This window comes from Branchiostoma lanceolatum, chromosome 16 (assembly GCF_035083965.1).
Source record: "Branchiostoma lanceolatum isolate klBraLanc5 chromosome 16, klBraLanc5.hap2, whole genome shotgun sequence".
Taxonomy (NCBI): Eukaryota; Metazoa; Chordata; class Leptocardii; order Amphioxiformes; family Branchiostomatidae; genus Branchiostoma; species Branchiostoma lanceolatum.
Window position 1 is genome coordinate 634,018 of NC_089737.1, and position 24,814 is coordinate 658,831.

Sequence of the window (24,814 nt, forward strand, 5' to 3'; positions counted from 1 at the left end):
TGACATACATTCCTTAAACCTCATGATGCACTTTCTAGGCCGAATATAATCATGGTCACCTCCATGGTCCCTTATATTGAGTTAACCATCGGTAATGCGTAAGAAACTCCCATGGAGTCATGGCAGTGTACAAGTTACTCGTGGCTCTTGCAAAAAGCTGACCATCAAGCTAGAATATTTCCAGTTGCCGTAAAAACACAATATCCTGTATTGCAGATACACATAAAGATTTTCCTCACTTCATCTGATAACATCCGCTTGCCTGGTCGGCCAACTCCTGGCAAATCATTCACCAAATTCAGGCCGATTTCCAGTATTTTCCAGCAAGCAACCAAACAAGCACGCACGCAACGGAGTCTGGCAGAGACTTTACTCATCGTGTTGGCGGAGAATCTTTGTGAAAACCCGAGAAGTGTGCTTTTTGTCCGTATCAATTTTCAGGTTCATTGCTTTCAGGTGTACAAAATGTACATTATTCAATAAAGAATTGACGTATATATGGATATGTACAGCCAATATCCATCCATATTTCACAATGGTCTAAAGTCCCTAATTACATTCCTGGATATAGATACAGATATTCTCTAAAATCTACCAGCATAAAAATATAACATACAAATTTTAGTTTTCCTACCACGTTTCCATTGCTGTTAATACAAATACAGAACCAGTCGATGAAGATGGAATGATGAACTATAACAGTTGGGAAAGGCCTTGCTTTCACAGTAGTACTGAATGGAAGTCAAGCCGACATATATTTTCATAAATTATATAGGACCATAGAGTCATTCAAAAGAAGGGAAATTGCAAAATAACACCTCGTAGTCATGCTCGTACATGTATGTAGGTAGTCATTGTACCAGCAATCTTTCTTCGAGATGATATGACATATTCAATATAGAATGATAGCTGTAACTCTCGCAAGGAATAGATAAAATGATTCAAACTGTAAGATTTGCAACTTTGTATTTATCGTCAACTATCATCAAATAGTTAATAGTGGAAGAAGTTTAAGGCAGTTTCGTAGTCCATGGAAGGTCTCCATAACGCTTCGGCATATCGGCAATGCAATATAATACAACATCGGATATCTGATGAGGTGCCTACACACCGTTCATCCCCCAGCCCGTGTTGCACAAATAATACCCATCGTGCGTAGGGTACAAGTTGATAAACTGACATGATTTTTTCGGTTACTCCATATTTTCCACAATACACCATTCTTTTTCCGTTTGACGTAATTTACTTGTAAGTCTCATATGCGGCAATTCAGTTCAGCTGTAGAATGATGAAACTTACTTGTGTTGCCTTGAACCGGTATCTTGGGATATATCAGATCAAAACGTGGACATCTTACAATTTTGAAAAGAAACATTCTCTAGGTCAAGGTAACTGTTGTTTTCCCATCAGAAACATCAGAGGAATTTCACACCAGTTGTGCATCCAAAGTGAACATCTGTGTCTTCCGATGGCAAATTTTCTGTCTTCAAGCGTACACGTTTGTGTTGATATATAGCATATAAGGGTAGAGCTATCTCTAAATCGTTTTATATCTCACAATGTCATTTAACCTCCTTGGTCAATCCTCTTCTATAAAAATAAATCCGTCTAGAATAAATACGAAAACTTCCTTTCCGTGAAAAGAATAGCTCTTTAGCAGCAAGACAATTCCTTTCGCCTAAAGACTCAGCTGTTTTTGTGGTCTCGAAAATCGAAATCCAAGATGTGTCCTACATGCGTAACAAATCACCTTTTGGTATCTCTGTTCCCTCTAATCATAAGTTTTGGTGATTTGATCAAGTTAGCTGGATCCAGTATTGTAGGTTTCAAAATTATAGGAAATGTAGACTTTTGTTTTCGCTTCCGCTCTCCGGGACTAGGGTTTGACTCTTCTGTGCTCGTTTGTTCCGTCAGTTCGTGGGGAGTGCGCTTGTCCACGTGTTTCTCCTGTTTTCTTTCACGCATGATTTTTCGATACCACCTTTGGAAAACTCGAGCAGCAACCTCCTCTCTTCTTTTCATCAAAGTTGATGATATCGGGATCTCTTTCATCTTATGTTCTTCTTCTGAACCAGGCACATCCTCTTCGTCGTCATCGTCTTCTTTTCCAACTGTGCCTAAAACAAATTTGGTCAAAGCTTTCAACAGATGCTTGCTGTAAATTCGCTCCCCTTGCATTATAGGAATATTCAGATAGGCTAGTGTTATCGTGTTTGGTTTCTTGATTTGAAGAGGTGGCTCTAATTCGTTGACGAAGTTAGAAAGACGTTCGTATTGTATGTACTCTGTTGCGTCCGGATCGTACCGTTCCCACACGGAATAGAACATCTCTACATCGTCCTCGGTCACCCCTCCCTCCTCAACCTCTTGTCGGACCTGAAAGTGGAAGATATACACGAATGTTTGCTTTCTGTGTCTTCGTATTGGGACAAAAGACAAGCATTAAACGACTGGGCTTGTCATCAATTGAATATTGCCGGGAGTATGCGGGAGTATGCCGAAGTGAATTAAACATGCTGTACCCCCCTTACAAAAGAAGGAGAGGAAGTTACAGTTCTCGTCCATAAAATCCATTCCGGCATAATCTTGTACATCTGGTGAGTCACGGCTATGGAGTACATAGCTAAAATATCCATATCGGGACTTGCTAAAGTATTGTTGTCCCCGTGAAAATGGATCCACAAAGTTCTAGTTAATATAACGCTCACATACATGGAACATAGCTCATGAGTCTTAACTCTCATTGAAGTCGAAAGAATTATAACTGTCATTGAGGGCCTAATTTGCATAATCTGTAACCAATAATGACCTAATGCACAGATTTGTATCGGGGCTGCAGGCCATGGAACGAAATCACGTTGGATATGAAAAAGCAATAATCTAAATTTTCTCCTGCCAAGTTATAACTATCTACTGATATCGATATCATGTATACTAGCTAGTTTGGTGCGGGCCAGTTTTACGATCGTATTTTACATTTCTAGCGCATAGAACAACAACGTATTCGTAGAAAGACTAGGTACTGTCAGTTGACGTGCAATTGAAATATCAGATATGGTAGCAGTTTGCAAAGAGTTCACACGAACTAAATAGACATATGCACTTCATTGAGATAAACACCCACCTGGCTGAAGTTATCCAGAATAATGGCAATGTACATGTTTATCACGATAAGGAAGCTGACCATGAGATACACCACCATATAAAATATAGCCACTCCGGAATTGCCGCAATCTCCGTTAGAGGATGGCGTGTCCGCTTCCGGGTCACAGTTCGGAGGACCATCGTTTATAAGTGGGTCCAAGATCCCATTCCAGCCGGCTGACGTGGAGACTTGGAAGAGTGTTATCATGCTGTTTCCGAATGTCTCAAAATTGATGACATCATTCAGGCCATTACTTTTTCTCACATAAGCAAAGTTCGACATGCCAAATATAGCAAATATAAACATCACGAGGAACAGCAATAAACCTATGTTAAGAAGCGCTGGTAGGGATAAAGCTAATGCGAAAAGAAGGGTCCGTATTCCTTTTGCTCCTCGAATGAGCCTGAGAACTCGTCCAACTCGGGCAACCCTGACCACTCGCAACAATGTTGGTGAGACGAAATACTTTGCAATGAAGTCAGCGAGTATTAGACCTGAAACAGAAAAAGAAATGCAATTCACATATTCCTTCCATATATCAATCAGTCCAATGCGTAAACTGATGTAACGCCAAGTCTCCTAATTCCTTTAAGTACCTTACGATCGCCACACTAAAAACTGTGACTTAAAAGAGATTTACTAATGCAGCATCAATAATCTCCGAGGTATGCACACTTCAGATATCCAGCTGTTCAAGACATTGTTGATATTAAGACTCGATTACACCGTTCAAACGAAATATGGCGGTCTTACGTAACATATGGAATTACGATAGTTGACGCTTAAAGTGCATAGGACACCAATAACACAAAATACATTTATATTAATTGAATGATGCTATTCCTATTACAGATAATAAGAAAATGTTGTACTGTGATGTCTTATGCACTTCAACTCGAAGGGAAATATTTATTTAAGCTATAGAAATATGTATTCATATGCTACGAGCGGCATGCAGCTGTGTATTGCAAACCGATCTATCAACCAGGGCCCAAACCAACCACCAACCCCGAAGAAGTCACCGAGGGAAGATAAACATGAAACCAACGTGGACGCTATCATAAAACGGTCAGGACCGGTGACGTCACGGGGTCCACTCTACTCCGAATGAGACATTTTCCCATACAGGGCGTTCTTTAACGGGTATCTCACTGGCGCTAATTTCTCACTTGAAATTACCAATCGGCAATATCGGCACGGTTGTACAGCTGATGATTTACAACCAATCGAAATAATTCAATATCATTGTTCTCTCATTGTATCTGGCAAAGGCATCATAATGTTGGTGTTAATAAGGACTTCGGATGGGAAACCCTTTCAAACAGGCGCCATATCCATCGTCCATGGTTATTTTCTAAAACCAATCAACCAAAAAATCCCGAAGCCCGGCCGTAACCGAAAATAGCCAGATAGCCGCAGGGTGCCCCAAGGGGACACGTTGGGGTCCCGCCCGAAAGTGCGAAAACCCGTAAACTACACTGCGGGAGACTATTCTCCGAATCATTCCACAAATAGATTTTGTACATCTTTTATCCTTATTGATTGGAATTAAATTAATTTTGAGATTCGTTCTATAAGATATTCCCTGCTTCGAAACCATCTTACTTGATTAGTACATCCTCTTGTGGTCCCCCATTATAACTGTGGTCCCCGCTAAACCCGCGCCCTTCTCGCCCGGCTTCGCATTGGCACGTGCAACTGAATCGTAGTATTGTTAAGTGAGGCCTAGCCTCCAGTCCTTCATGCAGTTATGGATGCCCCTGCAAATCAACCCTACACTTTTTTTACACTGCCCCCGCTACACTGACCAAAGGTCCAACATTTCAAAAAGTCTCACACGTGAAAAAGATTCTTTATCTCATTCATTTCAACAACCTTTCCATCGATTCAAAACTATAAGTTCGTTTGAAAGGATCGGCTACAATACAATAATTTTAGGTACAATTTTCAAGTTATGCTTATGACACAACTCTTCATAGATAATTCAAAGCGATTCTAAGTGCAAGTACTACTTGAATAACCTTTTGTTTGTTGTCAGTTTTGTTTTGTTTGTTGTAGGTTTAGTGAGTGTTGTAGATTGGTATGGGGTCAGCAAAGCTGAACTTATTTTTGTATTTCTATCACTTTGTATATAATTTTGTTCATTGCATTAGTTTGATTTGATTTCATTCATATTATCAAGTCATATTTGATTTGTCTTACGTCTGTTTAAGAAATTTTCTTAAGTTTGTCTTTGTCTAATCTTATGTTGCTTTTCTGTGGCTCTGTAGTTTAAGTTGTCGTACTTGAGTGCAGCGCCACTGTGTCCATATCTTCGTGTAACGTGCTCCTAGTAACGAAACGGCTTCACTGGCAGCCAAATTGTCGCCTGAAATGGTGAATTGTTTGAAAAGAAGAAAAAAAATCGCAATTGGCAAAATAGCGCAAACTAGACTCCAATAGGCTCCAATAGTCGCCCGAAGGCGCAACTTATTATGTTGAAAGTTGGACTTCCAAAGTAGATAAGTCGCACGTCAGTGTGACCGCAAGGCCTAGGGAAAATTTGTCAAAAAGTCGCAAAGTTGTCGCCTGTTTTGTCACAAACAGGCGCGACCCAGAGAGATACCCGCTTAAACATATAAACCCCTCTTAACCTACATGTAACGTTAGATCACACAACAGGTATGTGACAGGTAGTCATTCCGCCCTCCCGTACAAGCAGTTTCCTGGACCACACGGGCCTGGATGCCCCTTCACTGGGAGACAACAAACTGAGCACTTCCTAGACCGACGTTGACGGGTATATTCCTTCTCCATCCTGCTAATTTTTGGAAAACAAATTACTAGACGGGGTCGGAGCGTCCAACCGACCCGGCGCGCTCCACTCAACTAACTCCGGTCCCTTGGCTCACGTCACGTGGGCGAGTGGACCGAACCATTTTGTTTTCTGGCTAATTACAAAAAATTACCCTTTCGGGAAAGTTTTTTCCAAATTATGATACTGATATCATCTTTTTAAAAAAACTCTCACCCTCCTATCCATCATTCCTAGCACGTTGAGATAATGGAGTAATAAGTTTGCAGCAAGCGGAATATATGGTAAATAAACAGGAGAATGCAAATGCACAAACTACCTTGAAATCTACTGCAGAAAAGCCGGCTTTACATAAGAAATCTATAGAACCATTATTATACCTAATAAAGACATCACTACCACGACGAAGTCAAAGATATTCCAGGGTTGCTTGAAATAGTACCACCGCTGCCCTATAATCTTCAAGACAGCTTCGAAGGTGAAGACAGCAATGAAGATGATGTTGATAAGTTCCAGCACCTCTTTCAGCTTGTCACTCTGTCTGTAGTGCTCAATCATCATAGAAACCTACAAATGTAAATCAGAATTCTATATTTGCCAATAAAAGTAAATCAGCAGCAACAAGGAAATACCTTAAAATGTAACAAAGCTCATTTAAAATCTCTTTCAGTTACTCAATGGGGATTCTCAGAGTGAGTAGTCTGTACATCTTTTAGATGACCGTTAGCTAACACATGTGGGATAGGTTTAGGCAGCCATTTTGACGATCGAGGGTGGTTGGGAAGCAAGAGAGAAAGAAAATAAGAATTAGAAAGGCAATATTTGTGAGAGCTCATACAACATATTTCATCCATTTCCATCCCCACATCCACAAAAAATGTTATTTTTCACAATTACCCTAGTCCAGAATTAAATTCTAACAAATGTTCCCCGTATACAAGAATGGACTCTTCCAGCATCGAATGGACGAATAAGTATCATGCAAATTTCAGGATGTAAACAACAGGATGAAATCAGACATGATCGATAACACTCGTCTCCCTGTTCGAATCATAATGATTGTAATAAACGTACCATGTTCAGGCAGATGAAGACCATGATGGTAATGTCAAACTTCGTGTTCAACGCCATGTCGTAGAACCAGCCCTGGACACAGTTCTGCATGGAAGAAAATGAATGTGTAGTGACACTCTCAACAAAAAACAGGCATGCGATGCGGAAATATTGAGTTGGGGGGAATAGGAAACTGTGAAGCGTTGCATTATATTTGGCAAAGTCAGCGTCATTATTTCGTCTATAAGCGTGTAATAGTCGCACCAATTAATCACAAAAGTCTATCAAAATACTTGAGACATCTACGCTAGTGATGGTCGCCACACTTGTACTGACTGCATTGCTACACTGATTTCAGCATTCGGTGACTAGGAATAGAGGCGCCTCTATTGTACTTGCCTTCGGTCTTATTCATATTCATATTCTTATACTTACATTGATGGCATTTTGGAGAATTGATTGAAATGATTCAATGCTATTATTTTGTGTGCCACGTTTGTTACGTTCACTATGTTGAAGATGTTACTATGATAGCTGTTCGCATGCAGGTTCATCTGTGTTGTCATAACGGGATAGGTGCAACATGAGCAGTTAGTGCATCGACGTTTCGGCTGTCCTACAGTCTTCCTCAAAGTTCTAGTGACCAATCACACAGGTCTCGCGGTAACGTAGGCTTGGGCAATTTTTCGGCAACTATTTTTGAGCCCGGAGAACTCGTCTACAAGTTGCCCGTAGCTCGCCCGAGCCTGAACTCTTATCCTTCGCGCGAGCCTAGCTCGGTCTTCCAACCACTATCGGACGACCATCGACATAAGATGATAAGAAACACTGTATTAACGTTAATTTGTCTGAGAATTATGGGAGCATTTGTTCGTTAGTGTTGAAAGAGACTGAATGTGTGGTACTTACCGATGGCCTTGGAATCGCTTTCTTTGCGTTTTTCGATCCAAGCTTCTTCATTGCCTTCCTATATTTTTTCTGGTCCTCCGTCATGAAAAGGTCATCTGACTCTCCCCCTTCTCCTGAGTAGGCAAGGCAAATGAATCATGTAAGCAAACGCACATCCCTGTATGATAAACACATCATGGATAAGCTGGCATGCTTATCTTTACTCGTCTTAAGAGCACGGGACACTGTGATTGCTCTTCCGTTCTCTGCGCATATACTACAGAGGTTTCAGAGGTCCGTTTAAGGGCATTTGACAAATGTCATTATCATTAACAATATGTTCCAGTTTTATTTATCAAAAAGTATATCTAGTTTTTCAAAATACGTGGCGATCTTTATCTCTCGTTCCATTTACCCACTTTTCTACCTTTTCCAGCAACTAGTCTGTACTGTATTACCAGAGCATTCCATAAAATATTGACAGAAGAAACTTTGTCACATCATACGAATTGTTAACGTACTTCCTGTACTCTAAACATAAATGTTCTACCAATATTTTGCAGAATGTTTCTTATCATCTTCGACTAGGGCTTTGTGTGGATGATTCTGGAGTTATAGATGTGGATTAGATGATACGTTAAAGATAAGATTATAAATGTTCTTTCCAGGCATGGGGACTGACATCAAATGCTGGTTGTATAACTGATACATACACTTAATAGTTGGAAAATACAGGACTGTATCCCCACACAGACGACAGGAGTTCACACGCTAATAGTGGTTGACTGTAGTACAAGCAGCTCAGGTAATCCCGCATGCTTTAACGGCACTTAAATGTCATTTCAAGGACAATATCTAAAGCCATCCCATTATTAAGGAATTGTTATCAAAGACAGGTAATACGACATTTAAAAATGATCCCCCTCTATCTCGACCAACAAGATGAGTGAGTCCAATCATAACGGCCTGTCTTGTGTTCCCGTTGACTGATAAACCGGATGATGACGGCAGTCAGCCGGTTTGAACCGCTATGATAGGATCGTCAGTTACATGTGTATAGATGACTCGGAGGTAACCAGGGGTATGTCTTCGCAGGTCACCCCTAGGCTTAGGCTCTCTTGGATGAGCATTTATTTGCACGCTAGAACACACTGTCAGGTAGTGTATATTAAGAACATTTTATTCTAGAATGCTCACTGTACAAGATTTACGCATCTCTTTGGTTAACGCAATACAACTAGACCAGAGATATACAAACTTAACAAATGACAAACTGTTCACATACTTGATGTCATCGAATAATCAATATGTAATTGAGAAACTCTGTGAATTCGTGTACACATGTCTCAAGAAGAGAGAAGTAGCGTGTAAACTTTAGAAGTAGATAGAACATAGAATAGTTTTCTTCATTTTTTTTCCGTTATTACAATGCACAATTGTATTACTTATAATGCATTTAGCCCGGAAGGGCATGGACATGCAATAAACATGAATGAATGAATGAATTAATGCGCATTTTTCAGAACCATCTGTGCTTGAATGTGGAGTCCCCCAGAGAAGTTGTCTAAGCCCTACCGGTTAGTCACAGTACTGCAGCGGAGCTTCCACGTTTGATGACAACTTTTCTGCAGGTGCAATGATCTTTCAGTAGAGGATAGGTTTTGGGGCAGGAGGTAAATGGTGTAAATTGTGGCCCTCTAGCGGCTTGTTTTGAACTACAGTAGACGTTTTTGTTCTTATCTTTGGAAGGGAATAACTCGAGCAGGGGTTGATGATCGTGTGTGTGTATGTATATGTGTGTGTGCGTGTGTGTGTGTGTGTGTGTATGTATGTATATATGTATGTGTGTGTGTGTGTGTGTGTGTGTGTGTGTGTGTGTGTGTGTGTGTGTGTGTGTGTGTGTACAAAAGTACAAAAATATCATCGAAACCAGTATATGGGTTACAATATAGTCATGAATGGGTAATCCTGTCTCGCTTTTGGAATGATTTATGGAGGAATTGACCTATGTAGATGGAAATAGGAGTCGGACATGACATCAGTACATGGAAAATATCGCTCTGTGTACCAGATAGGGTGAAGTTTGTCTTAGTGGGAACGAAGTTCTGATAGTACAGGCGGACTATTACAAACCAGGTACAATAAGAACTAAAGTACAATCAGAAAACAGCACGAAGATCTCGAGGAGTTTCTCGTATGCCCTAACTGTAGTTCATTTATTATGCAAGTAATTTTTCGATTAACATTTGTGTCCATTGATCACCATTAATCATGTCATTCACAGTTACACAACGGTAATCAACCGGTCATCCATGCATCGGTCAACCAGTCCACGGGGAACATAGGACAGGCTGCTATAAACGGACTGATTGTGACCATCCCGCCCGGTCTGTACTGCTGATCGTGTCAGAACTGGGTGTCTTGCTTGATGTCTACCACGGGCCGTGGCACAATACGTGGTCGGCCCTTTCTACTGATGTGGATGGATTCTTGTATATTTAGTGGCTATTCCTGAGATACCTGTAATAATGAGGTGGCCCTGTCGAGTCTGGTGACTGTTTATCAAAGTATCGGATGGTTCTCAACGCAGGGAGTTCTGAGCTGCCTGTGTAAGTTACCTTCACCGTGTGTTATCCACTACATGCTGATGGTGTTAGTAGATCAGGGTGGTCGACGAAGAGGCTCCACCTAGCCAGAAGTCACACACCACGAATAAAACAATAAACAAGCTTATCATACTTATCATGCACTTCTTCTGGGCGTTGAAATTGTCGATAATGACACCGATGAAGAGATTAAGAGTGAAGAAGGAGCCAAAGATGATGAAGACAACGAAGTACAAGTAGAAGAACAGGCTGGTTTCCCTGTCTGGCTGCATTCCAACCTGTTAAGAGAGAGAAACATGTTCGTTTTTATGGCAAATAGATAAGTTGCGATGAGTCCCGTTTCATTCCCCGCACCCCCGGCCATCCGAAAAGCCTTCAGCAAGGACACGAAATCCAAAGAAATTAAAAAGGGCGAGATCCCACTGATATGATTTACTTCAATGCAAGGAACAGGAGTAAAGAGTATACATTTTTGGGAAAAATTGCAGCACCGAAACATTCCCGCAAAGACATTTTTCTAAGGCCTGCATTCATTAGTGAGGTAAATGTTACTTTGCTTTTATATGATGAACCCAAAAGTAGAACAAATAAGCAGGTTTGAGCCAAAATGAATGTCTACAAGGACCTACGGGTTTACTTCTGAGTTGACTTGTAACAAATGCTTCAGGTTTCCTTATGTCGTATGAACAACCTCGACATATCGAGACAGAAGGTGCCGAATCAAGTTGCACTCGACTGTTACTTAAGCAGGCATATTCCTGTCTGGATGACAAATCGTTTCTCAGGACCTTTCCGACAGAACGGCAAATTAACAAACCCAGCTTATTGCCAACCTTACCAAAGGCGAAGACGCTTCAAAACCTGACTCAGGTCAACGTCGGACATGCAGGGCTTTAGCAACGACTTTCAAATAGAGGTAAATATCTATATCCTCGGGATGTTGATACATTTAACGCCCCAGTCCCCTTGCGTTCATTAATAGCAGCGGGAGACGAAAGGTAGTTACCCCTCTGACGTCCACAGCATCGGCCATGATTTCTATCCATCCTTTGAACGTCGCCTGAAAAGGACAATGAAATAGACCTGTACCTATATAGCAACACTTCACAATTGAATAAGTTGCACTGGTAATTTAATTTAAAAAATCACAGTGTCATAATCAAATTGTATAACTTGTTTGTTCATTATCTTTTGTTATACTTGTTTTGGTCAATAACAAGCAGCATTTAGCAACGTAAGTTTATCAAAACAAGTTGGAAACTTGAGTTCTGTCGATCATATCTCTGCTCCTACTCGATCGGCCGGAAATCATCATTGTATTGTATGATTGAATTGCTAGTTACACCAATGACACCAAAAGACAACATTTCCTTACTAGATTACATGGGCACTGTGGACTACCCTGGGGGCCAGGCACCGTATATCGGCTAGCCACCAAGCAACGCTCGGCCCACCCTCCCGCTGTCCCCCGAAGACCGACCCCGCCCCACTCTCCGCTGTAAACCCAAAATCTGCTAGCCATACACGGATGGCTAGCAGATTTTGGGTTTACAGCGGAGAGTGGGGCGGGGTCGGTCTTCGGGGGACAGCGGGAGGGTGGGCCGAGCGTTGCTTGGTGGCTAGCCGATATACGGTGCCTGGCCCCCAGGGTAACTGTGGACCAGACTGACACTTGTCTGTACCACGGTAAATGTTTTCTTCAAGCTAAGCTTCATTTTTAATACTTCATTTAGAATACAACGACATACCTGTATAGCGAAAACGTATGGGTCAACATTTACTAGTGAATCCAACATATTTCCCACTCTGGTATACCAAAGCTTCCAAAGGTTGATCTGTGGAAATATGCGGGACATTCATATATCCACACCTGCATTTTGGCTACTTTTGTCGCAACTCATTCAGATTTAAAATACGCCATACATATTACTATTCCTAGCTGAACTCACCACTTGAAACAAAACCAGATAAGCTTGTCCCACGTTGTCGAAGTTGATCTTGGAGTTGATCCAAGTATAGTTTTTCATCAGACACTCCTCTTTGGTATCAGTGATGTTGATTGGTAGCCGTTTGTTGTTTTCATCTACGCACTTTGTAACAAACAAAGTGGCTTGGTTATGTCATTCAACATTCAAAAAGCGAAAAACATTGACCATTGTTATCAGCACCTTTTATTGTAGTTGCGCCAAGATCACAGTACATCGGGAATGTATGTGAAGGTGTCATAAAGTCTTTGTGGCATTTTCCTCCTGACACCTGAAGATAGTATCAGGACGTTTTGCGACATTAAAAAATTGTCTTGATCTTTGGGCATCATCAGACAAAGTAACAAAAGTTCAAACCTTGAAGAACTGTCCACCAAACAGCTGGACGCCCATGATAGCAAAGATGAGCCAGAAAACAAGGCACACCATCAGCACGTTCATGATAGACGGGATGGCCTTCACGAGTGCATTCACTACAACCTGTAGAGTAGAGTACAGTAGAGTGGAATAAAGGTGTTCTTGCTAAATATGGAAGAATTATGTTTCGAGCGAGCTATATGGGCCTAGGTTACAGATGTAGCAGGACGATGCTATATAGGAACACGACAGTATAGTGGAACATAATGAATAGACAGCATTAGATTAAGTCTGTGCGCCCTGTTGTTACAAAGTACTTTAACTCCGGACTAAGATAAGCCTGCGCTCATCTAACACGCCTTCGTGTCGTTACCTGCAGCTTCAATCATAGAGTTTGTTTGCTAATCATGTCTGTATTTGCGGGTGCGAAAACATTTCTCATCATTTATTGCACCGCCTTAGTTTGATTATGTTAACCAACTTGCACCTCTTCTAAAGACAGACTTGAAGATTTGAATATTTCAATATTTTCATTTGAATATAGATACTCATGACTAGATGATGATAACGGTACCTACCCTCATGACTAGATGATGATAACGGTACCTACCCTCGTGACTAGATGCTGATAACGGTACCTACCCTCATGACTAGATGATGATAACGGTACCTACCCTCATGACTAGATGATGATAACGGTACCTACCCTCATGACTAGATGATGATAACGGTGCCTACCCTCATGACTAGATGCTTATAACGGTACCTACCCTCATGACTAGATGGTGATAACGGTACCTACCCTCATGACTAGATGATGATAACGGTACCTACCCTCATGACTAGATGATGATAACGGTACCTACCCTCATGACTAGATGATGATAACGGTACCTACCTTCATGGCTAGATGATGATAACGGTACCTACCCTCATGACTAGATGATGATAACGATACCTACCCTCATGACTAGATGATGATAACGGTACCTACCCTCATGGCTAGATGATGATAACGGTACCTACCCTCATGAATAGATGATGATAACGATACCTACCTTCATGACTAGATGATGATAACAGTACCTACCCTCATAACTAGATGATGATAACAGTACCTACCCTCATGACTAGATGATGATAATGGTACCTACCCTCATGACAAGATGCTACCCTCATGCCCTCTGCTCTAGATGATGATAACGGTACCTACCCTCATGTCTTCTGCTTTAGATGATGATAACGGTACCTACTCTCATGTCTTCTGCTTTAGATGATGATAACGGTACCTACCCTCATGCTCTCTACACTAGATGATGATAACGGTACCTACTCTCATGTCTTCTGCTTTAGATGATGATAACGGTACCTACTCTCATGCCTTCTGCTTTAGATGATGATAACGGTACCTACCCTCATGCCCCCTGCTCTAGATGATGATAACGGTACCTACCCTCATGCTCTCTACACTTGATAATGATAACGGTACCTACCCTCATGCCCTCTGCTCTGGAAATTGCCCTCAGCGGTCGCAACGCCCTCAGAGTTCTCATCGATTTGAATGCAGACAGGTTAGAAAGGCCAAGAGCCTCCGCCCCTATTCCAAGCAGGGAAATCTGTAATGATGCACCAAAACGTCTGGTACGATTCATCAGTACTTCGCGTGAGCAATGTAACCTGACCGTATGACGTAATGATCACCTCAGCCTTTCCGTACCAGAATCTGCTTTCCGAACCTACGAAACCGTGCTAAACAGACAGTACTGAGTTTTGAGCAATATCGGGGTACTAGAGAGGATAGATCAGTCAGAAGAAAAGATGTGTCGAGGGAAAAAGAACAAGGGTAACAAGTAACAGGTGATTTTGTCGACAGAAGACACAAGAGATATACACCAAGGCACGGGTTTTATCATAATGAAAATAACTTCGGGATGTGGGGTGTGTGGTTTGATTTCTGCGCCAAGAGATGCCTTATACCAGATTGTTGCAAACACAACGTATCTTAACAACGCGTGGGCAGAGCAAAATGTTTGAACCGTATTAGTTCTTCGTGGCGATGAATTGTCAAGTGGCTATACAAGAGGTCACAGGATTGAGAGGTCGATTCCTGACATTCCGACCCTGGCCAGACGTTGTGTCATTGGGAAGACTTCGGTTGGGGCGGTCAAAGGCGGTGGAAGGAGAGGGATGTTCTCCGCCATCTAGTACCGTTACCGGGTCACAGTGGATTACAACCCACTGCCCCTACGGTTTTGCCTTTTTTAGTTCTGTTGAGAACAGTGTTACAGTTCCTTTCTCGACCCCCCGAGCATGTATTGATACAGGGATCTGCAGTTGCGAATTATATTAGGGAGTCTAGTCTTTATACGCTTCAAATGCTCTAACGTAAGGACCTAAGTGAAAACAATTCACACAAGACGTCCCAGCAGACAAATAATGACTTACCCAATTGACAAAAATGTAAGTGACGGGTAGCTCGGCAAATGCGAAAGTACTCGAATCACCATGGATTATTTTAATGATAAGAAAATGTTCACCTTTAGAAGCTGCTTTTACGAATTACTAGCAAGTTAATTAAATTAAATTATATAGGGAATACGACATGCCTGAGACGTGCAAGTAACTTGTGCTTTTATGAGTTTTCTGTATTGCAAATGTATTTCAATATTTTCTATGAAGAATGGACAGCATCAATACACATGTTCATAGATACACACATACACAAGCACACATATCCATTCACACATATGCACAAAAGAGCGCAAACACATGCACACACATGCACAGATGCACACATATACACATGCAAACACACATGCACACACACAAACGAATGCACACGCACACACACTTGCAAATATATGTACATGTACATGTACACACATGCGCCCACACACACGCGCGCGCACGCACACACACACGCGCACATATACACAAACAAACGCACACACCACACTACAATGCCAGGCTAAATAAGAGTTCGGAGACCTCAGACCTCTGAAATATTTTGACCCTTTGTAGATTTATCATTTTATATTGTCTCATCAATGATGCAAATGAGGCTGTAATTAGCACTTATCTATCACAAAGGGTGGTCGTCTCTACCAAATTACATATATTGTATGTGTTTCCTTTAGCAAAATACCATGTTAACATAAATTATGAAAGTGACTTGCAGTTACACATATTGATACTTTTAACTAACTTACACATGTCAACACCATTCACCGCAAAGAAACTGTGGCACTTTCGAGATAACTATGTAAATTATGCCCTTATTTGTACAATTTGTATCTGTGTTCCATCCGCCATGAATTAAATATGTCACATGTATTTAAGTCCTATCATGAAAACACCACAAATGTAGATTTTTCTTATTACTCGTGCAAATATAGGTCCTAATTTGCATTATTTGAATTTCATTGGGCACATCTCTGTCTAAGCTACCTGCATGCTGAATATTTCCGTCACTACCGACATGAAAAATGGAATTATTATGTACAATAGTTTTTTGGTGTGTGTGTGTGTGTGTGTGTGTTTGTGTGTGTGTTTGTGTGTGTGTATGTGTGTGTGCGTGTATGTGCGTGTGCGTGTATGTGCGTGTGCGTGTATGTGCATGTGCGTGTTTTCAGATTTTGTAGTCAGCACAACGCAAGAACCTCTTGGTAGATTACGATGATCTTTGTCCATTTTTTGGTGGCAGATAGCTTATGATATATGACAGACATTGTGTATATTTGGGCCTCCAAGCAGCTTGTACTGAAACTACAGTTGAAATTATGTAATTCTAAAGTTTTTCATAAAACAACTTGTAACATATGTAATCTATGGCAGATCGACCGTTGGTAGATACTGATTATGTAGATATGGGCCTGATTTGCATAAATAATGTCAAATTGCCATAATTCATAGAAGTTGTGAATGGTAGTAATCATCTTCAAAAAAAATGGATACGTTATTTAGGGTTTCTGTCTGTCTATGTGCACGTGTGTTTGTGCCTCCGGGTGTTTGTAGTTAGCACAACTTAAAAACCGTTAGATGGATTGTAATGATATTTGGTAGGTGGGTACGAGCTGGCAAGACGATGGTCAACGGTCGATTTTGAGGCCCCATGGTACTTCAGCAGATCGTTTGACCTGGACATGCTATGGTCTTGATTTTGTTTGGTGGTAGATAGTTTCTGATGCATGGAAGAAACGGTGTAGATTTCTTCCTCCTAGCAACTTGTTCTAAAACTGCAGGGGGGTTTATATTAAAATCTTCAAAGGAGGGTAATGATGTCAATGACATTTCGTATGCATGTTGCTTGGATGTACACAATGAAATGCAAATTATGCAAATTGTACCTTGACTTTAATTTTTAATGAGGATTTGTTTTACAAATTCCATTGCTGTGTACAATAGGCCTCAAATACAACATAACATGTAACATATGTAGTTTATGGCTAGTAGATACCAATTGGGAAAATGTATTCCTACCATCATCCATCTACGAGTAAACCATCGGACTGTCAACATTGTGACATATGTAAGTTAATTGAAGATGTACCTAACCATGCTTAGATTATGTAAATGTGTAAGTCATTTGCATAATTGTGATATTCTATGGAGGTATGCTGTCTCCGAACCCTTGTTTTAAGGATTTCCAATGTTTACATCCCACATCAGTAAACGTTTTCCTTTTTGTATTTGCTAGAAGAATGGCCCCATTGCTACAATAACAATTTTTTTCTAGTCTTGATTAATCTATGAATTTTAATTGCTCTCTGTCTAAGTAAAACTGGAACACATTATGTGTAGTCCTATCGCTGATATATATTACTTGTGCGCTAACTCTTTGGTATGTTGCGCGAATATCAAGTCATGATAATTTCAAAATCAATATCATCAATATTGGTTATGTTTTTTATCATTCTACATGTATATGTGATCAAAAACAGAATAAAAAGACTCTATTTACACTAAGTGATTTATTCAACCGACGTTTCGGTGACCATCTGTCACCTTCTGACCGGTTCACATTGCACTGCAGCACAGGTGTCGCTGCTCATAAATGCGTTCTCAAACGCAAAGTAATGACATATATACACTGTTACTGTTACTGTTACACAGCGTCACCTGTGCTGCAGTGCAATGTGAACCAGTCAGAATTGTATTGATGAAGGTGACAGGTGGTCACCGAAACGTCGGTGGAATCAATCTCTTGATAGTGTAAAAAGAGCCTTTTTATTCAGTGACAAACCAACCTGATGAAACTATTAACGGGTGACCAAAGACAGTTTATTCTTTCTAGATTTTGCAGAAGTGCGTCATTGTAAATCTCTATTGAACTGTGCTCTGGTGGTGAAATTGGAAGCACAACGTTATTCTATACAATCACGTTAAGTCGTTAACTATGCGGTCAATGAAACATATCCCTGTATATAGTCTACTTTAAAATTTGTAGAAAGACATCGATACGTTTAAAATGATCTTGAATCAAAGAACCTCAAGGAGAAAATCTGGTCACCTAGTAGACGCAATACTTTATTGCATTGCAGAACTTAAACAGGGATACAGGCTCGCATGAGAGGAAGGATTGTTCACTATTTGTACTGAAAAACTGAAAAAGAGAGACTCGGATTGAACATTTTGCTCTGCCCATGTATTTCATAATTAGAGATAACAAGTGCCGTCAATAAGCCGTCTGTACTGATACCCCAGCGTTATGACTTTAGTGGACCTTATTTTTCACGCTCATTAGAAAATAAAGATGTGAAAATAGACAGAATAGCGTCGTGATGTAAACAATTTGGACTTAAAAGTCTAAATGATGGATTGTCAATGTCAACGCTAATAATAACTCCGAACAATTCCACTGACGCGTCACAATCCCCACAATCCTAACGGTTATAACGTAAATCTTTAAGTCATCAACATAGCTTGGTAGGTGATAGGAAGGATCAAGGGTTGGTTGAAATAATCGGTGCTTAGAAATCAAGCCGACGTTGCTGAAGACTCATGGGAGCATTTATTTCGAGGTTCGCGATAAGCAGGAGGGGGAGCACGTGATGGCCCCGGCGGCTACGTTCTTGGAACAGCAGCAGTAAAATCTGGAGAAAAGCGGACGAAAAGCTGCAAGACCACCGATCCGGGGAGGTTAGGTTTACATATGTTATCTTGTGTTACTTACCATAACGATGACAAAGTCCAACCAACACCAGGCATTGGTGAAGTATTTCCTGTAGCCAAACGCAATCCACTTTATCAACATCTCGCAGCAGAAAATCACGGCAAAGAGTCGATCCGCGATGTTCAGGCCAAGCTGCAAGGCGGGTCTGTCCTTCAGATATATATCTTCGAAAACCTACAGAAAGAGAACAAAATATTTTTGTTGCAACGCATCTCTTTGTCATGATGCCCCTTACAGTGAAAGTTGTTCATTTGTAATCAGGCAACTGCAACCATGGGCTTGTGTCAAATATGCTGATCAAAGTCAAATTTTGTTTGATGGTTTTTCTGTATGAAGTGTGACGATAAAGGTGCTTGGCGGTATTTCAATTCTATGTTGTCAAACACGAGCAGTCTCATCAATGACAATGTGTGATTAAACCGACCATCTTACCAGTGCCATACTGCTCAGTAAAATCATCCCAACGATAAACGTTTCGAAGTACTTGTGGAGAACGATGAAGTTTGCTTTCAGCCGGACATTCTTCCATATTTCACCAGCCCTCCTCTCCTCATTGGCACATGCACAACATTTGTAGCAGCATGGATAACATACAGGAGGACAGCAATCAATGATTACGTCAGGATTGTCATCATCATCTTCATCTTCGACATTTCCAGGATTGGTGCTCTCTTCTTTTGCCTGGGCAGCCTTTTGTTCATTGCAACTGTCGCCTGGACGATTCGGTGCTTTACAGTTGACAGGTTTACCATTTTCTCCATCCGGAGGAGATTGTGTAGCTCCGAATTCAATAACAATGCCAAGGTCATCTGCGCCCTTCATCGGAACAAAGTAATTCGGGTTAGCAGAAACACATACGTGACTCAAATAAGAAGGAAAAAATAAACACAAAAATTGTTGAGGTATGTGCCCCAATCTTAACACGGTAAGCGTGGTATCTTGGATGTTGTCGATCCTATTTGATCATATCATATAACTACTTGATCTACTGCATGATATTGTATATTATCAAGACGTCTTGTCCTCGATATCGTAAATGGCCTTCAGCCGAGTATGATGAGGGAGCTCAAGCATCCCCCTATTTACTTAAGACAGGCTCCTGTTGTTTTCTGCACATAACGTAAGAGAGTGAAATATGTTGAACCTGGGACATTACCTTTTCTGATATTCTATTGTTAAAAACTGGCACTTTTGCAGCATCGTCGTTCATCAGAGCAGGTCCACAGATGGAGGTATGGCCATTCATGGGGCGAGTAGGAACAACAACTGTGACGTCATAGTTGGAGCCGAATTTACACAGAGGCGCTGGGGTGGCCGAATCCAACAGGAATTGGGATGACGTAACTGTTGGTAATGTTTCTGAAACCTCCTCTGGAAGATTGACGGAGTACACTGCACCGGGGAATTGCTCTTTCACTGTGAAAATACACAAGTTTCTAGCATAGGGCTAATAATGATGGGTAACATCATCATCATCGGTCGATCTCGGGGGGGAGGGGGTAACATACAGACGGTTTGCAAGTTAAAGCCTATTTCTAAAGTATCTAATCATCGTCAGGCTAGTCTTACAAAGCGATGGAGATTAATCCCTTCCCCTCAGCTTTTGTTTTGATATCAGCAAGAAGGTGAAACCGCGGGGCGAATTTACACTAAATTCAGCTGATTTCAGGTCATATCATCAAACGGGTACAAGTAGAAAATTGGTTTTGGATCTGCAGGAGTAAGATACATAGAAAGTTGTGAACTCAAGCAACAAGCTTTGTTTTAAGTATTTCCGACTCCCGGGGGTCATGGAACGTACAGCTGGCTCGAAACGGCGCGCGGTTTGCTGTTGCAGGCAGTCAGACATTTCGATATCACTTCGGAGTATTGACTTTAAACTCGGAATTCATAAAGGGGAGAACATCGTGAACGTAATTCTAGACAACGATTTGAGGTTTAGGTTGCAGGTAAATGTCCAGAGTAGATATAGACGATCACTAAAAAGTCAAATCGAGCGCGTTCTATTCTGAAATCAAAATTATGACATGGCTTCGCGCGGATTGGGGGCATCTGCATTTCGCCCTCGAAATCTATGATAAGTCATACACCGACAAAAACTACAGAGTTTGCTTTTTTTACCAAGGAGGTTTATATAGGCTAAATAACCTTCTTGTTCTTATGCACTACATTTCCTGTTAGTTTGAAATCTACGACGGGTTTAAAACAAAAGGAGAATCATATGATTTTGGGTCGAATTGTTGACCCAATATCAATATTACGATTCATTTCTTGTTTGTTGTTTTTCTTTTCCCTTTTCAGCAACGGAACAAAAACGGATTATTATGCAATTAATGAAGAGAAAACAGTGCAGTTCATGTAATAATGGTAAGTTAACATACCCGTGTCTTGCCCAACGGCGTTCTCTGAGTTTGCTCCGACCGTAGTATCTTCTTCGTTGCACTTGTCGTTCTTTCTCCTTCGTTCTCTCCAAAAACTTGGGAGGCATAAGTTAAGCAACATTTGTGCCCATCGCTTGAGTTTCTCTACTGCCAGCTGGAGATTGTTTGGTTCCCCGTCTCCTTCCGGCCGGTCAGCCAGGGAGTCTGCGCTGAAGCAGCTCAACAGCAGAGCCAGGAACAGGTTCAGGATCTATACAGGTGGGACAACAACACATTTTATAGCCGGTCAGCCAGGGAATCTGCGCTGAAGCAGCTCAACAGCAGAGCCAGGAATAGGTTCAGGATCTATACAGGTGGGACAACAACACATTTTATAGCCGGTCAGCCAGGGAATCTGCGCTGAAGCAGCTCAACAGCAGAGCCAGGAACAGGTTCAGGATCTATACAGGTGGGACAACAACACATTTTGTAGCCGGTCAGCTAGGGAATCTGCGCTGAAGCAGCTCATCAGCAGAGCCAGGAACAGGTTCAGGATCTATACAGGTGGGACAACAACACATTTTGTAGCCGGTCAGCTAGGGAATCTGCGCTGAAGCAGCTCAGCAGCAGAGCTAGGAACAGGTTCAGGATCTACACAGGTGGGACAACAACACATTTTATAGCCGGTCAGCTAGGGAATCTGCGCTGAAGCAGCTCAACAGCAGAGCCAGGAACAGGTTCAGGATCTACACAGGTGGGACAGCAACGCATTTTATAGCCGGTCAGCTAGGGAATCTGCGCTGAAGCAGCTCATCAGCAGAGCCAGGAACAGGTTCAGGATCTACACAGGTGGGACAACAACGCATTTTATAGCCGGTCAGCTAGGGAATCTGCGCTGAAGCAGCTCAACAGCAGAGCCAGGAACAGGTTCAGGATCTACACAGGTGGGACAACAACGCATTTTATAGCCGGTCAGCTAGGGAATCTGCGCTGAAGCAGCTCAACAGCAGAGCCAGGAACAGGTTCAGGATCTACACAGGTGGGACAACAACGCATTTTATAGCCGGTCAGCTAGGGAATCTGCGCTGAAGCAGCTCAACAGCAAAGCCAGGAACAGGTTCAGGATCTACACAGGTGGGACAACACATTTTATAGCCGGTCAGCTAGGGAATCTGCGCTGAAGCAGCTCAACAGCAGAGCCAGGAACAGGTTCAGGATCTACACAGGTGGGACAACACATTTTATAGCCGGTCAGCTAGGGAATCTGCGCTGAAGCAGCTCAACAGCAGAGCCAGGAACAGGTTCAGGATCTACACAGGTGGGACAACACATTTTATAGCCGGTCAGCTAGGGAATCTGCGCTGAAGCAGCTCAACAGCAGAGCCAGGAACAGGTTCAGGATCTACACAGGTGGGACAACACATTTTATAGCCGGTCAGCTAGGGAATCTGCGCTGAAGCAGCTCAACAGCAGAGCCAGGAACAGGTTCAGGATCTACACAGGTGGGACAACACATTTTAAAGCCGGTCAGCTAGGGAATCTGCGCTGAAGCAGCTCAACAGCAGAGCCAGGAATAGGTTCAGGATCTATACAGGTGGGACAACACATTTTATAGCCGGTCAGCTAGGGAATCTGCGCTGAAGCAGCTCAGCAGCAGAGCCAGGAACAGGTTCAGGATCTACACAGGTGGGACAGCAACGCATTTTATAGCCGGTCAGCTAGGGAATCTGCGCTGAAGCAGCTCAACAGCAGAGCCAGGAACAGGTTCAGGATCTACACAGGTGGGACAACAACACATTTTATAGTCGGTCAGCCAGGGAATCTGCGCTGAAGCAGCTCAACAGCAGAGCCAGGAACAGGTTCAGGATCTATACAGGTGGGACAACAACGCATTTTATAGCCGGTCAGCTAGGGAATCTGCGCTGAAGCAGCTCAACAGCAGAGCCAGGAACAGGTTCAGGATCTATACAGGTGGGACAACACATTTTATAGCCGGTCAGCTAGGGAATCTGCGCTGAAGCAGCTCAGCAGCAGAGCCAGGAACAGGTTCAGGATCTATACAGGTGGGACAACAACACATTTTATAGCCTTTTTAACCGATAGGTCTTGAACAGTTCTTGAGAATTGTCAAGGTCATATTAGTTTACTGTTTTAGGACTTCGTTTTTTTAACAGACGGGACGGGCTGACGAAATACGCCTGTTGTACATTACTTATCAAGGCAGGTAATTGTACACATATTTGTTACCTTTATTGTATTACGTACTACTCTTGTGCCTGTTGGTAGACTTTTTCTTTCTTTCATTAGGCCATGTTGATTTCATTATACGATTTGCGATTTTGTATATCAGTATAGAAACTTATTGTAGACTAGCAAGGTAATGGAGGGTGCTGCAACTTCGGCATACCTCCAAATTCGGACGGATTTGCGCACGGCTTACGCTCTACACTTACCACGAGATTTCCGGGCGCAGTCGATTTCTTTTTAAATGTGTATGAACACGCGTCTTGTGTAATAGCAGAGGTAATATCTTTACATAACATATTCCTATGGATTATATAGAAACTGTACATAGGATTTAGACAAAAAGAGATATTGCTTACCACCAAATTGCCTATGATCATTGACAGAATGAAGAGCGGGATGCAGGCCCATCCGTTGACGAGCATGCACACCCACATGTTCTCAATCCACTCTCCACATAACACTCGGAAGATTATCAGAAAAGAGTGTAAGAAGTCCACGAAACTCCATCTGGGTAACTGCGATGTAAAACATATAACCATATCAATGTATCAGTCTAACATATCCCTGTAAACGTTGGATCTGTGAAACGCATCCAGGCTACTTTTAGAACTAGACAAATCACACAGCCCAGCATACACATAACCACTGCTAAAACATAACAAGAGTTCGGAGACCTCATATCTCCATGAACTATTCTGTTTATGAAAATTTTTATATACATTTACATAATATATGCTTGGTCATAAACACCTTTATCCAACTTACACATGTTGCAATATTGACAGTCCTATAATTTTCCAATAAGATGAATTATTGCGCTTTTGCATTAATTATGTAAATTAGGAATTAGGAATTTGCATAATTGGTATCTGTTGATGCTCTTGAGTCTTATAATGGAAAACACTGCAAATAAAGATTTTCCTCATAAGTTATGCAAATTAAGTCCCAATTAGCATAATTTTCACTTCATTGTGTGCATCTCTGTCTAAGCTACCTGCATACTAAATATCATGGAAATCTGTCGTTACTTTGTTGAGTTATTCTCGTTAGAATAGTTTAACAATGATGCCCCTGCAGTTCCAGAGCGAGCTGCTAGGGGGACCAAACCTACACCACTTCTTTATTACATCACAAGCTATCTGCCACCCAAAAATCAAGACCACAGCACGTCCAGGTCAAAAGATACAAAAACAGAAGTTCTGCTGCA

The 24,814-nt window shown here is 41.7% G+C and overlaps 1 protein-coding gene across 1 annotated transcript in view; it reads right to left on the minus strand.

The window, feature by feature from the left end:
• Positions 1 to 357: 357 nt before the first annotated feature.
• LOC136422130 (sodium channel protein type 4 subunit alpha B-like) overlaps positions 358 to 24,814 on the minus strand; it is a 96,501-nt gene continuing 72,044 nt past the window's right edge. Inside the window, exons 16-30 of the mRNA XM_066409777.1 lie at positions 23,964 to 24,122; positions 21,382 to 21,631; positions 20,157 to 20,416; positions 19,433 to 19,816; positions 19,001 to 19,174; positions 14,322 to 14,444; positions 12,829 to 12,951; positions 12,436 to 12,576; positions 11,493 to 11,546; positions 10,620 to 10,764; positions 7,902 to 8,014; positions 7,014 to 7,097; positions 6,320 to 6,506; positions 3,125 to 3,639; positions 358 to 2,376 (exon numbers count right to left, since the gene is read on the minus strand). Coding sequence (XP_066265874.1) covers positions 1,747 to 2,376; positions 3,125 to 3,639; positions 6,320 to 6,506; positions 7,014 to 7,097; positions 7,902 to 8,014; positions 10,620 to 10,764; positions 11,493 to 11,546; positions 12,436 to 12,576; positions 12,829 to 12,951; positions 14,322 to 14,444; positions 19,001 to 19,174; positions 19,433 to 19,816; positions 20,157 to 20,416; positions 21,382 to 21,631; positions 23,964 to 24,122 — 3,342 coding nt within the window. The 3' untranslated portion in view covers positions 358 to 1,746. The remainder of the gene's footprint in view (positions 2,377 to 3,124; positions 3,640 to 6,319; positions 6,507 to 7,013; positions 7,098 to 7,901; positions 8,015 to 10,619; positions 10,765 to 11,492; positions 11,547 to 12,435; positions 12,577 to 12,828; positions 12,952 to 14,321; positions 14,445 to 19,000; positions 19,175 to 19,432; positions 19,817 to 20,156; positions 20,417 to 21,381; positions 21,632 to 23,963; positions 24,123 to 24,814) is intronic.